General features: G+C 38.4%; 2 protein-coding genes across 3 annotated transcripts; one reads left to right on the top strand and one right to left on the bottom strand.

The window, feature by feature from the left end:
• Positions 1 to 1,462: 1,462 nt before the first annotated feature.
• LOC137734751 (BTB/POZ and MATH domain-containing protein 3) lies at positions 1,463 to 6,234 on the bottom strand. 2 transcript variants are annotated; one of them, XM_068474028.1, is made up of 4 exons: positions 5,594 to 6,234; positions 4,232 to 4,580; positions 3,109 to 3,385; positions 1,463 to 2,064 (listed from the first exon to the last, which is right to left on the bottom strand). In XM_068474028.1, exons 1-4 carry the CDS (start codon positions 6,022 to 6,024, stop codon positions 1,841 to 1,843), a joined length of 1,281 nt encoding a protein of 426 aa, XP_068330129.1. In that variant the 5' UTR covers positions 6,025 to 6,234; the 3' UTR covers positions 1,463 to 1,840. The 2 variants fall into 2 exon arrangements, with proteins under 2 accessions (XP_068330129.1, XP_068330130.1); XM_068474029.1 differs by having other exon boundaries at positions 1,852 to 2,064; positions 3,069 to 3,385.
• Positions 6,235 to 7,968: 1,734 nt separating this feature from the next.
• On the top strand, positions 7,969 to 12,372 carry LOC137733989 (probable methyltransferase PMT11). Its single transcript, XM_068473215.1, has 9 exons — positions 7,969 to 8,841; positions 8,948 to 9,097; positions 9,198 to 9,468; positions 9,590 to 9,700; positions 10,205 to 10,364; positions 10,727 to 10,984; positions 11,078 to 11,200; positions 11,296 to 11,373; positions 11,818 to 12,372. The coding sequence occupies exons 1-9, from the start codon at positions 8,176 to 8,178 to the stop codon at positions 12,023 to 12,025; spliced, it is 2,025 nt and encodes a 674-aa protein (XP_068329316.1). The 5' UTR covers positions 7,969 to 8,175; the 3' UTR covers positions 12,026 to 12,372.
• The last annotated feature ends 618 nt before the right edge of the window (positions 12,373 to 12,990 follow it).

The raw sequence follows: 12,990 nt of genomic DNA, 5'->3' as shown, positions 1-12,990 counted from the left end.
GTAAAATCTCTATAACTCAAGCTCACAACACCAAACTAAAACACAGAAAACCGAATTTCTAGATCGAGCACAGTGATTAGTAAGAGCGGAAAAATCAGATGGAAAGCAGAAAAATGAGCAGCGGTGTGGGCTTCTTCAAGATGCCGCTTCACTACCCGAGATACACCAAAAAGGACTACGAGGGCATGGCTGAGTGGAAGCTCGACCGCCTTCTTGCCGAATATGGGTTGCCCATGCACGGTGACTTAGCGCACAAGCGAGAGTTTGCAATGGGTGCCTTTCTCTGGCCTGACACCACAGTTCAGGACGCTTCAAGTTCTTTTGGAGACAAAAATCTCAAATAGCTACCTTCCTACCAGCAGTAGCATCTACTATATGTGACTATCAATATATTTTATGTAATTTTTTCTTTCTATCATGCTCCTAAAATTTGGTAATGAATTTGATTTCTATTACAATATTATGATTTTCATTGCAATATTCAAAAAGTGTGGCCAGTGGTAGAGCTAAAACTCTTTGTGTGAGGGGACCTTTCATATATGTATTGAGAAAAATTTCGAATCATAACATGAGCAACTGAAGTAATCTTCACAAAACTGAAAGACCCATTAAATTTAATCAAAAGGATGAAGAAGTGTATGGTACAACTAAGTGGGGGTGGGGTAAAGAGCACCGTAACTTGTAAAAAATTTGAAATTATAGGAAGAAAATACAAAGAAATCTAATTTGAATCATTTGACAGAAAAAAGAGGGTAAATAATAGTTGATTAGGTTGCTTTAGAAATAATATTAAGAACGATTTTAAACCCTATCCATGAGTTTCCCAAAACCACAAAGACAAAACAAACAAAACTGTTAGAAAAATATAAGACACGACATCGTTCAACTCAACTTCTTCATGAAGATAATTCATTTTTTTTCTCATGTCTCACGGTTCTACAACTGCAAGCTTGAGGCCATTAGAAATTTCTTACACAGTTGTCAAGATAGGCCTAGAACCACTCTGGTCCCTTAGTGGCTCTACCCATGACCATGAGTGTGGCCATGTACTAGCAGTCTAGCCCAAAAGAAGTGTGCACAATCGTCTTATTAATGGGACTGACTAAAATACTTATATCTTTTTAACACAATCATCATTTAACGATTAAATGTAAGTATTGTAACTAAATTCTTCATTTTATAGTTTTTTCTTTGACATGGAGCCATTTTTAAGAGAAATCGAACATAGAATCTCAAGCATAATGGTTAATACTCTTTTAACTACTTCAACCTACAAGCTCTTGAACTAACGATGAAGTTATACCTTTACACTAACAATGTACCCCCAAACGAATTCAATTTGTTGAATTCATTAGCACGTTAGCCTATAACTTGTACATTAGAAGAGTTCATATACATCTCTCTGTTGGTATAATAGCTTCCCCCCCCCCCCCCCCCCAACAACACATCAAAACAGTGTACAACATTAAAGAACTTTAACATTTCATATCAAATGTTCTTAAAAAACCCCGAAGATCTTAGACCGCGAGTCCGAAATTGCCTCGGAGTTGCTTGTTACTTGAGCAAACATTAAGCTAAAACTGAATAAGTAAATTTCAACACCTAAACACTATGCTTTTCAGTAAAAATTTCCATTGGAAAGGAGAGACTACCTACAATTCCTACATAACACACAATGTAACCATACAATTCTCAGTTTTACATCCAACAACAGTAACCCCCACAGAACCTTTATACAAGGAGTGCCTGACATAACGCAAGACGGTAAGTGACAAATACACGCCCGCCATGCATGACTACCACTCCTTTCAGGCTTGTGGCCTCCAGGAACCTACATATGCTAAAACCGCCGCCTCACGCGCCTACCATTGGGATTTGCTGATTCTGCTACAGTCCCACCCCCATCTGCTGGCAAATCTAGTCCATATATGCTGCTGCCACTCCTCTTCCGACTTGACAGAAGACTAGAATTGTCATCCACCGCTGCAAATGTCTCCAGCAGCTCTACCAACATTGATGGGCAGCTCTCCTCTAGATGCTTGTACCCTTCTGATTGCATTACGGCTGCAAAAATCACGAGCAGTCATGAGTCCTATATTCAGTTTTACAACATACACTGCCAAATGAATAGAGTTACATGCAAAGAAAATAAAAAATAATTCCTCTATAAAAGGTTGAAAGTGATTGTTGCAAGAGGACGGATGTGGAAAATACAAGCTTTGAGAAAGAACACATGAAAATTTATGTTCACGGGTAGTAACATAAATTCATGTTGCAACAGGAAACCGTCCAGATTCATATCAAATGCATCACAAAGATAAGGTCAACCAATATTTTCAGCAGAATAACCATGACATTCAACCACGTGAGGATAAGGAACTACGGTTAAATCAATGCACACTAACGGAATTATAGGAACTCTGAGATGTTCCAGACCATTCAAAATGGTCATTCAATTATTAACCAACCAATATGGAATTCATCGGTTAATCCCTAAAAACTTAGAACAAACTGATAACTGTATTCGAGTTTAAATATAGCAAACGGTGGGTGGGTGAAGAGGTCAGTGCCTTGTTAAGACCAATTAACAGCACTTCTGGTTTAAACCAGTTTCCAGGGTCTAAAATATGGCAAATTGTAACAATTTCATGCAGGGTCCAACTTTTTGAATCACTCTTCTACCATTAGAGAGAGAAACAGTGAAATTCATCGTAATTCTTTCCTTTCTATAACTTAATGGAAAAAGAATGTATAGGGGAAGAACCTATATACAATCAGCCAAAATAGAAATCCTACTATACCATTCTCAGAACGCTGCCCCTCGATCAGCCAGATATCAAGGTGTCACCATAGGCTGACCAGAGGACCCAGACGGAAAGGTTGACCAGAGGTCCCACCGTCCCAAATGGAAATATCATAAATTTTAAAGGAACGTCCTTATTGACATCCTGAAACCATAGACATTGATAAGGACATCTGCAGCATGCATGATGAGGCAGGCATGCATGATACTACATCAAGGATACTTGAGACACTAAGAAACAGAGAAAATTCAAAACTGATATAACCTGAAAGCTTGCACCATCAGAATCTATGGGTAACACCCACCTCCCAAGTTCGACGGATTTGCTGTAAATTTAAGACAGACATCCTTAAGCTGTCGGCATTGATGCTGTTCAGCTAGCGCAAGTGTAGTTGCCACTGTCTCAGTAGTGATTTCTTCACATAACTTTGATTCACACAACAATTTCAGTCGATCTAGATTATACAGGTCTGCAGCTGCCAACAGATGCTGCACCATGACAGTGAATGTGCACAAAGGTGATGAGCCCATAACTTCGCGTGTATCAGGAAGTTTGTCCGTGTAAATAAAGAGAAGCATTGCCTGGAAAAAAGTGCCAAGATCTCTATTAAATTCATTAAACGTGTTCAAAATAAGAGCATACATAAATAAAACCATATGGATAAAACTTATCAGGAAAGGTCGGTATCACTGTGAATATTGGCCACAAGCCAAAGAGCGAACTTCTAGTCTAAATCTCAACTAATGAAACAAAGACAAATGGACCAGTGTAATATTCACAGTTACATGTTACTGAAACAAGCTCAAACTGGTTCAACTTTTCACTTATTAGAGGCCAGTTCTAAGCAATCAACTCCCACATGTACCCTTAATTACATGTTGAATCTGAATCCAGACATGCCATCAGCTACTTTTGATTTATCACGTTTGATTATATCTGTAAACAATCGAACAACAACAGTATAAAAACTCAAACCTTAAGATGACTCTCTCTAATTCATATTAGGGGATTCCTGCAATAATTATACCACCAACCAAGCAGACCCCAACAAGCACTGTAGTTTGCTAATGTGAACATAAGAAGAAACAAATATCACTTTTCCAGATAATCTTTAACCTGTAGATAAGTTTTTATATTTAAGTGAATTTAACAACTCAATGCATTATATGATAACTTGTAATTATTATCATCATTACTTTGTCTTGAAAGCTCCTAATCTAACAAAATAATGCTAGCATTTGACTTTGATCATCCCAAGATTTCTTATTTGTTCAGTTGATAACTGAATTCAAAAAGAACCTTTTGACTACTAATAAAAGTGTAAAAGGTGAATGTCAATTATGGAGAGACACAGAAGTGCACAAATGTTAACGCACTCTATTATTCAGATGGTAACAAGGGGAAGCAACAAGATCATGAAGCATTACCTTGAAGATGAAGGGCTCAACATCCTTCACAACTACTTTATCCACGTTACAATCCCCAACAAGTCCATAAAACTGCGCTCTAAATACACGAGACCGAGCAGCAAGTATCAACTTATGAGCTTTAAACTGTTCATCACCAACCTGAAAAACTATGTCACAACCAGCTTCAGAATCTAGAAAGTCCTTGAGGTCTCGTCCCATGTCTGATGATGGAACAGTGATTGTAAATTGTTTTGGTTGCTCAAGGCGAGTTCTGACAACTCCAACAGTGCAGTTCAATACAAGGCAATCATCCTTAAGGAACTCAGAAGTTTCTAGTATTGATCTTCTGAAGAATTTCTTGTAACCCCTGAAATTAGAAAAGTAAATCTCATTACGGAAACATGCAGAAAGTTCCCACCTGAACATAAATTCCCAATATTCGGAAATCAGTAAGCTTAACCAAAATTGAAAAATAGGTTACATAAACTGCAAGAAATCTATAAACAGTCTGATCAACAATAAACGATGAACTTCTCAAATTAGAACTTTGCAAAAACAGTTGACAGGTAGACTTCTGTTTAACAATAGTATAGATTGTAGATATTGATAATGAAACGTTAGGATTTTCCAAAATATAATCTTTAATATGATTAATATTCACCGGACAAAATAATTTCTTTATATATAACATTTCTAAAGTAGATGTATCTCGGGTCTGAACTAAGCATATCATAAATAACTCAATCAGACCTTTAATATTATTATCACCATCACTTCTGGGTCTGTTTTACATTTTCTATGGAGAAAAAAAAAATCCTAACCAAAATCATCTTTTCTTTCTTTAGTTGTGTTGATTTTCCAAGTGATTTATTAAATAAAAGTACAATTCAAACTAGGTTTTACTAACAACAATGTGAAAAAGAAAACTGAAGAGGAATGGTTCATTTCAAGATTTGGATGAACATACACATTAGTACACCAGACTAAACAATGATATATCTTAAAAATTAGTATCCATTTGAAGTTTTTGTACAGTTTTATGCATTTTTTTCTCTCTCGTTTTTTTTGGAAAGCAAAGCCTAAGGACTGGAGATAGGTAGACCGATGTCACAGAGAGCTCAACCACTTAAGCTATAAGCCCCAAATATAACAACTAGAATGCCAATCTAGCATAATCACATACATACCCACTGAAAGAACACCCATACCAATCACATTCAAATCCCAATTACCCAATTGATTACCAAGCTGCTAAATCACCATTATTTCACATAAAACACATTAAAACCTATCCGTAACCCGGGAATGTACTCAATTTTATCATAAAAATTAGATCTTTAAGGCACGAAAACCCGCCAATTAACCCATTTAAACACATACCACATGCTGCCTCTATACTTCAGCGTGTACGGCCCGCCCTCGAGAGCGCGATCAAAGTGACTGTGTACCTTGTCCTTCCCACTGTCCGTCTGATCCACCAACGTCAGCTCGAACAGAGCCCTCACATCCGTACCCTCACTAACCAAAGCAATGAAAACCGAGACGTACGCGTTACTATCCTCGGGGTTTTTACCGTCGGGGTAAAAGTAAATTGCCCAATCGTATCCGCCCACCGTGAACGTATCGCTCGTCAGATACTTCCCAGCTCCCATACCTTTGGCCAGCGAATACCCCTTTATCGTGAACCGGTGGGAGCCATTCACAGTCTCGCTGATCGATCTCGAGCACGATTCATGGTCGGACCCAGGCTTCGAATTCCCCATGGATTCACCCGATTTCGCCCCTCTGAAATGTTTCCGAATCGGCGGCATCGGACCGTCGGGTCCGGGCTGAAACCCTAGAAAGCCAAGCGGTCAAGGCGCGGCCTTGGCATGGCATGTAAATTGCGCAAATTGGGAAAATGAAACCCTAATTTTGGGTTTTGGGTGGTGAATTGGGGAGGAGAAACGATGCGTCGCCGGAGAAGAGATAAAGATTCGAGAAGACTGAAGAGATTTTTTGGGGTTAGGCGGGTCGTTTTTGCTTCCTGACGGGCCAGATGGGCTGGGGCTCGATTCGAATTTATAGTTCTTTTCGGTTCGGGTGACGTGTCCGGATGGACTTGAGAAGATTTGGTCTAAAAGGATTATTTTATTAAGTTTTAGGACTTGGAAGTAAATTAACTATTAATTTGGCTAATTAGCAAACTTAGGCCCAAGTCCATTCATTAAAACTTATCAATTATCATTTTTTTTTTGTCAATATCAATTATTATGATTTGGAATTTGAAATGTTAATGTGACTCTTTTAAAGTGAGATTCTTTATGAAGAGATTTTTCAGTGGGTTAGAAATTCGGTTCAGTACACTAAGTGACATAATACAAGTGGTTGGATATTTGAAAAATAAATTTTCAATTACTTGTATTATAACACTTGGTGTACCGACTGTGTTCTTCCACATTGAAAAATTTATCCTTTTCTATGGACTCTCTATCATTCCACAATTTAAAGTTACTTTTCGTGCCAATATGATAAAAAATTGTGTCAAAAACATTAAATGACATAACGTCTATAAAGAATCTCACTTTTGAGATAATATCGTTATCATTTCTATATGACCTAATTTAGAGCATATTTACTAGAAATAGATATGCAATCAAATTACAAACATATTTTGCGTTTATTAACACAATGAAAAAAAAGTGCATCGCACATCAAACTTGGGTATGTCATACATGAACACCATCAATACCATGGCCGAATTGGCTGGTTTTACTTACTATCGCATACATTGATGACTATTACGACTCCCATTAAAACAATATGAATTGATTACAGTTGACGGCATTCATTTTGCTAGAAAAAATGTTTGGTTTAGAATATGTGGTACCGTAAATTTTGGTCCATGACATGTGGCACTTTGGGTCATCGGAATAATCGAGAAACCCTCAACATTATCTCTGCCAAAGATAGTTAGGCACAGGTCCATTAGTTTTTAACTTTTAAGTTCGTTATAAAATATAAATATTTCTTGTCTCCTAAACAAGGAAATCTTAATTCATGTCAAATTATGATGTCTTGAGAATTAAGCAATGTAATCATAATTTTAGAAAGATTTGATATCTTATTCAGGATTTCTTCCTAGATACTTTTCCGATTAAATAAAGATTACTTTCCTTACAAGGATTCAAGGTTTCTATAAACACACTAATTTGGGTATAAGCAAAACACACAATTCTCTACATGAACTCATCTCTTACACGTCTAACCTAAGGCTCTTTTGTCAAGTATGGTACACGATGTCACGCCACTCGTTCTCTAAAACTATAGTTGTGTAATTGGTTCCAACAGATCCCATGAACATGAACACTACCATGTTTATAATTTATAATGACTATATGCATACACTTATTGTTGAGTCATAGAATAAGCTGTCAATATAAACAATATATCATTATAACGAACAAAACGCATCTGACATGCTATCGACAATAAAAATGAACGTCATTCACATGTAAACAACATCATTTTTTCAATAACTATTCTCTAAAAAAAATTTACATTTGAAAGAATTTAACGTATGAAAATTTAGATAATTATTTATTTGATCAAAACGCTAAATCCGTTTATATGTCTGACACTGCAAAGTGATCAGTTTTAACAGTTTATTTGGATATTTTACGCGCAACATTCACCCCTGCCAACTGCTAATTAATTCACCTCTGCCAGTTGCACACGTGTCACCATATCTTACTCCCTCCACAAAACAATTTCACACCCCCGTCGGTGACCGTCTGTCTTCTTCTTCGGCCACACCACAACCACACTCAACCTTCAGATCCTCACTGCTCTCACTCTTTGGCCACCCCGGTTCCGATTCAACCCACCAAAACACAGCGTAGCGTTTCGTTTCGTTTCGATGCGTTCGTCGTTTTCGGATTCCACCCAATTGAATTGAATTAATTACCTGAAAAGTCAAAAGCATGGCGATTTTGGGCAATGGCGATTGGCTGCGAATCCCATTGATCCTGAAAGTTTGGGGATTTGTGATGATAGCAGTCACCTGCTTCTACCTCGGGAAGCACTGGTCCGATGGGTCCCAGCAGCTCCTCTTCTTCACCACCACCACGCGCCGAGCACCCTCCGCCGTCTCCGTCTCGCCCAATCTAGACAAGCCTTTCAATCTCTCCGCACTCATAAACGAAACCCTAGCTCCACCTCCACTGCTTCCGCCTCCGTCTCCGCCGCCTCCGCCTCCTCCTTCTTTGCCGCCTCCGCCGCCGCCCGATGTGGTCCGGAGGTTCGGGATCGTCGACGAGAACGGCACCATGTCCAACGAGTTCGAGGTGGGGGATTTTGATCCCGATGAGGTGGTGGAGAATTGGGGCAGCGAGAACGGGACTGTGCCCGAGAGCGAACCGAGTAGGTCGGGTCGGGTTAGTGTGAAGAGGTTCGAGCTCTGCCCGAAGAGTATGAGCGAGTACATACCGTGTTTGGATAATGTGGAGGCGATTAAGAGGTTGAAATCGACGGCAAAAGGCGAGCGGTTCGAGCGGCATTGCCCGGACGCTGGTCGGGGTTTGAATTGCTTGGTTCCTCCGCCCAAGAGTTACAAGACCCCAATTCCATGGCCTAAAAGCCGGGACGAGGTATTTTCTGAGACTTTAAAGTTTTTAGCTTTCTGTATGTAAGTATTTGTTTTTAAGATTAAAGCATTAATCTTTTCGAACTTCCGAAATTGTCACTTCATTGCAGGTTTGGTACTTCAACGTACCTCATACAAAATTAGTGGAAGATAAAGGGGGTCAGAACTGGATTACCAGACAGAAGAACAAGTTTAAGTTTCCGGGAGGCGGTACACAGTTTATACATGGAGCAAATGGTTACTTGACTGATATTTCTAAGGTTAATACTGTTTAAAGTCGACGGAATTGGGAAATGTGTAATTTGAGCATTGGATTATTGTTCTTCTGATCATCTGATGGTCAAAGTATTAATCTTGCAGGCGGTCCCTGACATCACCTTTGGTCAGCATATACGAGTTGTTTTGGATGTTGGATGTGGTGTTGCGAGTTTTGGTGCGTATCTGCTGTCGCGAGATGTCCTTACCATGTCAGTTGCACCTAAAGATGTCCATGAGAACCAGATTCAATTTGCTCTTGAACGTGGTGTGCCTGCCATGGTAACAGCATTTGCAACTCACCGTTTGTTGTACCCGAGTCAGGCATTTGACTTGATACATTGCTCACGTTGTAGGATTAACTGGACTCGTGACGGTATGCAAAACTTATATTAAACTTTTTAATTTCCTCTGAACTGCCTTAGTTACATGATGGTCACGCGGGGGATGTCTTCTGATTGTGTTTTCTTTACCTCTTTCACTTCTTTGTTATGAAGATGGCATATTGCTGCTTGAGGTTAATAGGATGCTCAGGGCAGGAGGATACTTTGCTTGGGCAGCACAGCCAGTTTATAAGCACAAAGACGTTCTAGAGGAGCAGTGGCAAGGTATTACCGTGAAAATTTTCTTTGGGGAAACTTTTTAATAGTGTATTGATTGCTAGTTAGTGTTTGAAAGTTCTGCAGCTTTTGTATTAGCATTTCCTAGCCCAGATGAATCGAGAGCAAAATAACATTTTGTGCCTCCAGTTAATCACTTCATCCCACAAACTATAATTTCTGTTTGACTGTGAATCACAAATATTCAATTTCAATTGTTTCTTGAAGACCTATACTAACTGACAAGCCAGCAAAACAACTTTGTTTGTTGCACACGAAACTTTCTAATCTAGCTTTCCTTTAGGCATCATGTATGACTCTGTTCCTAGTTTTGAGAATGTGGAAGGATCGAGAAGAGAAGAGAAGTGGTTGCAAGGGTTTAGTAATCATATCTGGACCTGGGAAACAATTAAACCTTGTGTACTAACTTCTTGTTTGATGACATCACTGCTTTGCTAATCATGTCTGTGCCTGGGAAACAATAAAATCTGTTTTTCATTTTTCCTTTTCCAGAGATGCTTAACCTCACCAAGCGGCTTTGCTGGGAATTGGTGTCGAAGCAAGGCTACGTTGCAATATGGAAAAAGCCGGTTAACAACAGCTGTTATCTGAATCGGGATGAAGGAACCAAACCTCCATTATGTGATCCAAGTGATGACCCAGACAAAGTTTGGTACATCCGCAATTCCTCTCTTAATAATGAGTTGATAATTTTTTAAAGTAAGATAGGTTATTCATCAAATTCAGATATTAATTAAATGCATACCAACTGTTTTCCGTCCTACCACTTTCCTTTGCATTAAGGCCATACATATTTTTTATTGGAGATAATTTGGAATAAACCTGCAATGAACTCTTTGAAAATGTTGGACTCCCTTTTATCTTTTGTTTTTGGTTCTGAATTGACCTTTTGTTTGAGGTCTAGTTTGAGTTTAAAAGTTTATTTCTGCAGATCCAAAAGAGCTTTCATGTGCATGTAGAGCACTTGCCTCTTGTTCTCTGAAGGTTAATGGTATTCTTTGTATGATGATTCAGGTATGTTGATCTGAAGTCATGCATTACAAGACTCCCTGAAAATGGTTATGGAGCAAATGTCACAGCATGGCCTGCACGTTTGCAAACTCCCCCTGATCGGCTTCAGAGCATACAACTTGATGCCTATATATCCAGAAAGGAGCTCTTCAAAGCAGAATCTAGATATAACGATGAGTTAATTGGAGGTTATGTTCGTGGTTTAAAATGGAAGAAGTTTAAATTAAGAAACGTAATGGACATGAGAGCTGGCTTTGGAGGGTATTGTATTTATCTTGTGCTCTACTGGTCTTCCATTTCTATTTTTTTTGCTAAAATTTTCTCATTACTTCTGGTCTCTTAATTGGTTGGCAGATTTGCATCGGCACTAATTGAACATGATTTGAATTGCTGGGTTATGAATGTGGTTCCTGTTAGTGGCCCCAACACCTTACCTGTTATATATGACCGTGGACTCATTGGAGTAATGCATGACTGGTACATTACCTACTGGTTTTCTTTGTATGGCATGATTGCTGCTTATAATAAGTTCAGTTGATTTAAAAGTTACTCATTTGCATTAAATGTATCAGGTGTGAACCATTTGATACATACCCACGAACCTACGATTTATTGCATGCAGCTGGTCTTTTCTCTATTGAGAGAAAAAGGTGCTCTCTCTCTCTCTCTCTCTCTCCTTCCAATCTAAACATTTTCATTATTTTTTTAGTTTGAAACAGAGCTACTTTAGAATAGCGTTGGATTTAACTTCTGATAAGTTGTTAATTTAAAGGTTGGGAAAATGGAAAGGCTTTTTCTTGTTGAGTAGTAGTTAATCATGACTGGAAAAGGAAAGCAATGCAGAATTATATTTGGTTTGTCGTGATCATCCTGCATGCCTTCTCTCTTTTGTTCGTTGGCTGAGGTTGAGGTTTATAACCATGTTGATGCTTGACTGTTTGATTTGAAGTTTTCATTCCATAATTTGACGTTTGGATTATCTGGATTTGTTCCTGGGGTGGGAGTGAGATGCATTGGGAGTGAAGTGGCGGTTTTACACATTTGTTTTTGTTTTCTTTCTGTAAAGCCTGATTTGATTCATAACATTATAACAGATGCGATATCTCTACAATCATGCTTGAGATGGACCGGATGCTAAGACCTGGTGGTCGTGTATACATCCGCGACTCTCTTTCTATCATGGATGAACTTCAAGCGATCGGAAATGCCATGGGTTGGCGCGTCAGTATAAGAGACACATCTGAGGGGCCTCATGCAAGTTATAGACTCTTTATTGCCGAAAAACGCCTCTTGCATGGTTGAAGCATTGGGACATGATGACCAGATTGTATCTTACTAATCTTCTAAAAGGGAAAATGAGCAAACCAGATTGTCAAACACCATCGCTTCACGGTGCCATGGACCGGTAATGAGAGAGATTGATAGAATTCTTCAGATCAGTGTTGAAACTCCGTCCGGATAGTGAGGACCTGTTTTTCCTTGTGAAATAGAATCCTCATAGTCGTGAATTTAGATTATGATTTATTTATTTATTTAAGAATTTCAATTTTTTAGCGTACGATGTACATATTGGTCATATCGATATCCAATTTTTTATTTCTCAATGTTTAATATTTACGGGGTTCAAAAAATTTGAGGCTGCGTTCTTATTGAAGGCTATCAGTTTATTTGGTATAAATTTCTCATGATTTGCAAAAGTCATTTCTAATTGAAGTCTTTACAGAGATCAAAGAAACTCATTCAACGGAGACATATATATATATATATATATATATATATATATATATAGGGGTGTGCAAAAAGAAAAAAATAGGTGCTTAAAAGTCATTTCTTGGGTCCAAATTTTATTTTTGAAAATGGTTGCTAAAGAAATTGACATGTTTTCAGTCATACTCTAAACCAAACCCTCAATATTCCCTTATGCACATTCATTTTTGCAGGAGAGAATGATTGATGAACCCTAAACCTAAACCCAAAACCCAAAACCCAAAACCTAAACCTAAATCTGACTGAATCTTCGGTCCAACATAATCTTTGGTCAATAAAATAAAATAGGGAAATGTTATTAGCACTTCAAAAATCTCGTTCTACACAAACTAGATGTGAAGATCCGAACAGAGTGCAATATGAGATGAGATGATATTTTTGAACTTTGATTGGCAAGATGAGATTTTTGGTGGTGAACCCAAACCAAACCAACTAAACCCAGCCATTTACATAGGAGGTGAACAACTTACATAGCATTGGTACACCACTACGTAAAACCA

This window comes from Pyrus communis, chromosome 5, assembly GCF_963583255.1.
Source record: "Pyrus communis chromosome 5, drPyrComm1.1, whole genome shotgun sequence".
Lineage (NCBI taxonomy): Eukaryota > Viridiplantae > Streptophyta > Magnoliopsida > Rosales > Rosaceae > Pyrus > Pyrus communis.
This window is presented reverse-complemented; position numbering and strand designations above follow the sequence as displayed.

Coding starts and splice junctions, on each gene's coding strand:
- LOC137734751 (XM_068474028.1), bottom strand. CDS start 6,024: ATGCCGCCGATTCGGAAACATTTCAGAGGGGCGAAATCGGGTGAATCC. Junction 3,386..4,231: donor TTGAGCCCTTCATCTTCAAG/GTAATGCTTCAT, acceptor ACTTTTTTCCAG/GCAATGCTTCTCTTTATTTA. Junction 2,065..3,108: donor AAATCCGTCGAACTTGGGAG/GTGGGTGTTACC, acceptor TGATTTTTGCAG/CCGTAATGCAATCAGAAGGG.
- LOC137733989 (XM_068473215.1), top strand. CDS start 8,176: ATGGCGATTTTGGGCAATGGCGATTGGCTGCGAATCCCATTGATCCTG. Junction 9,701..10,204: donor TCTAGAGGAGCAGTGGCAAG/GTATTACCGTGA, acceptor TTCCTTTTCCAG/AGATGCTTAACCTCACCAAG. Junction 11,374..11,817: donor TTCTCTATTGAGAGAAAAAG/GTGCTCTCTCTC, acceptor ACATTATAACAG/ATGCGATATCTCTACAATCA.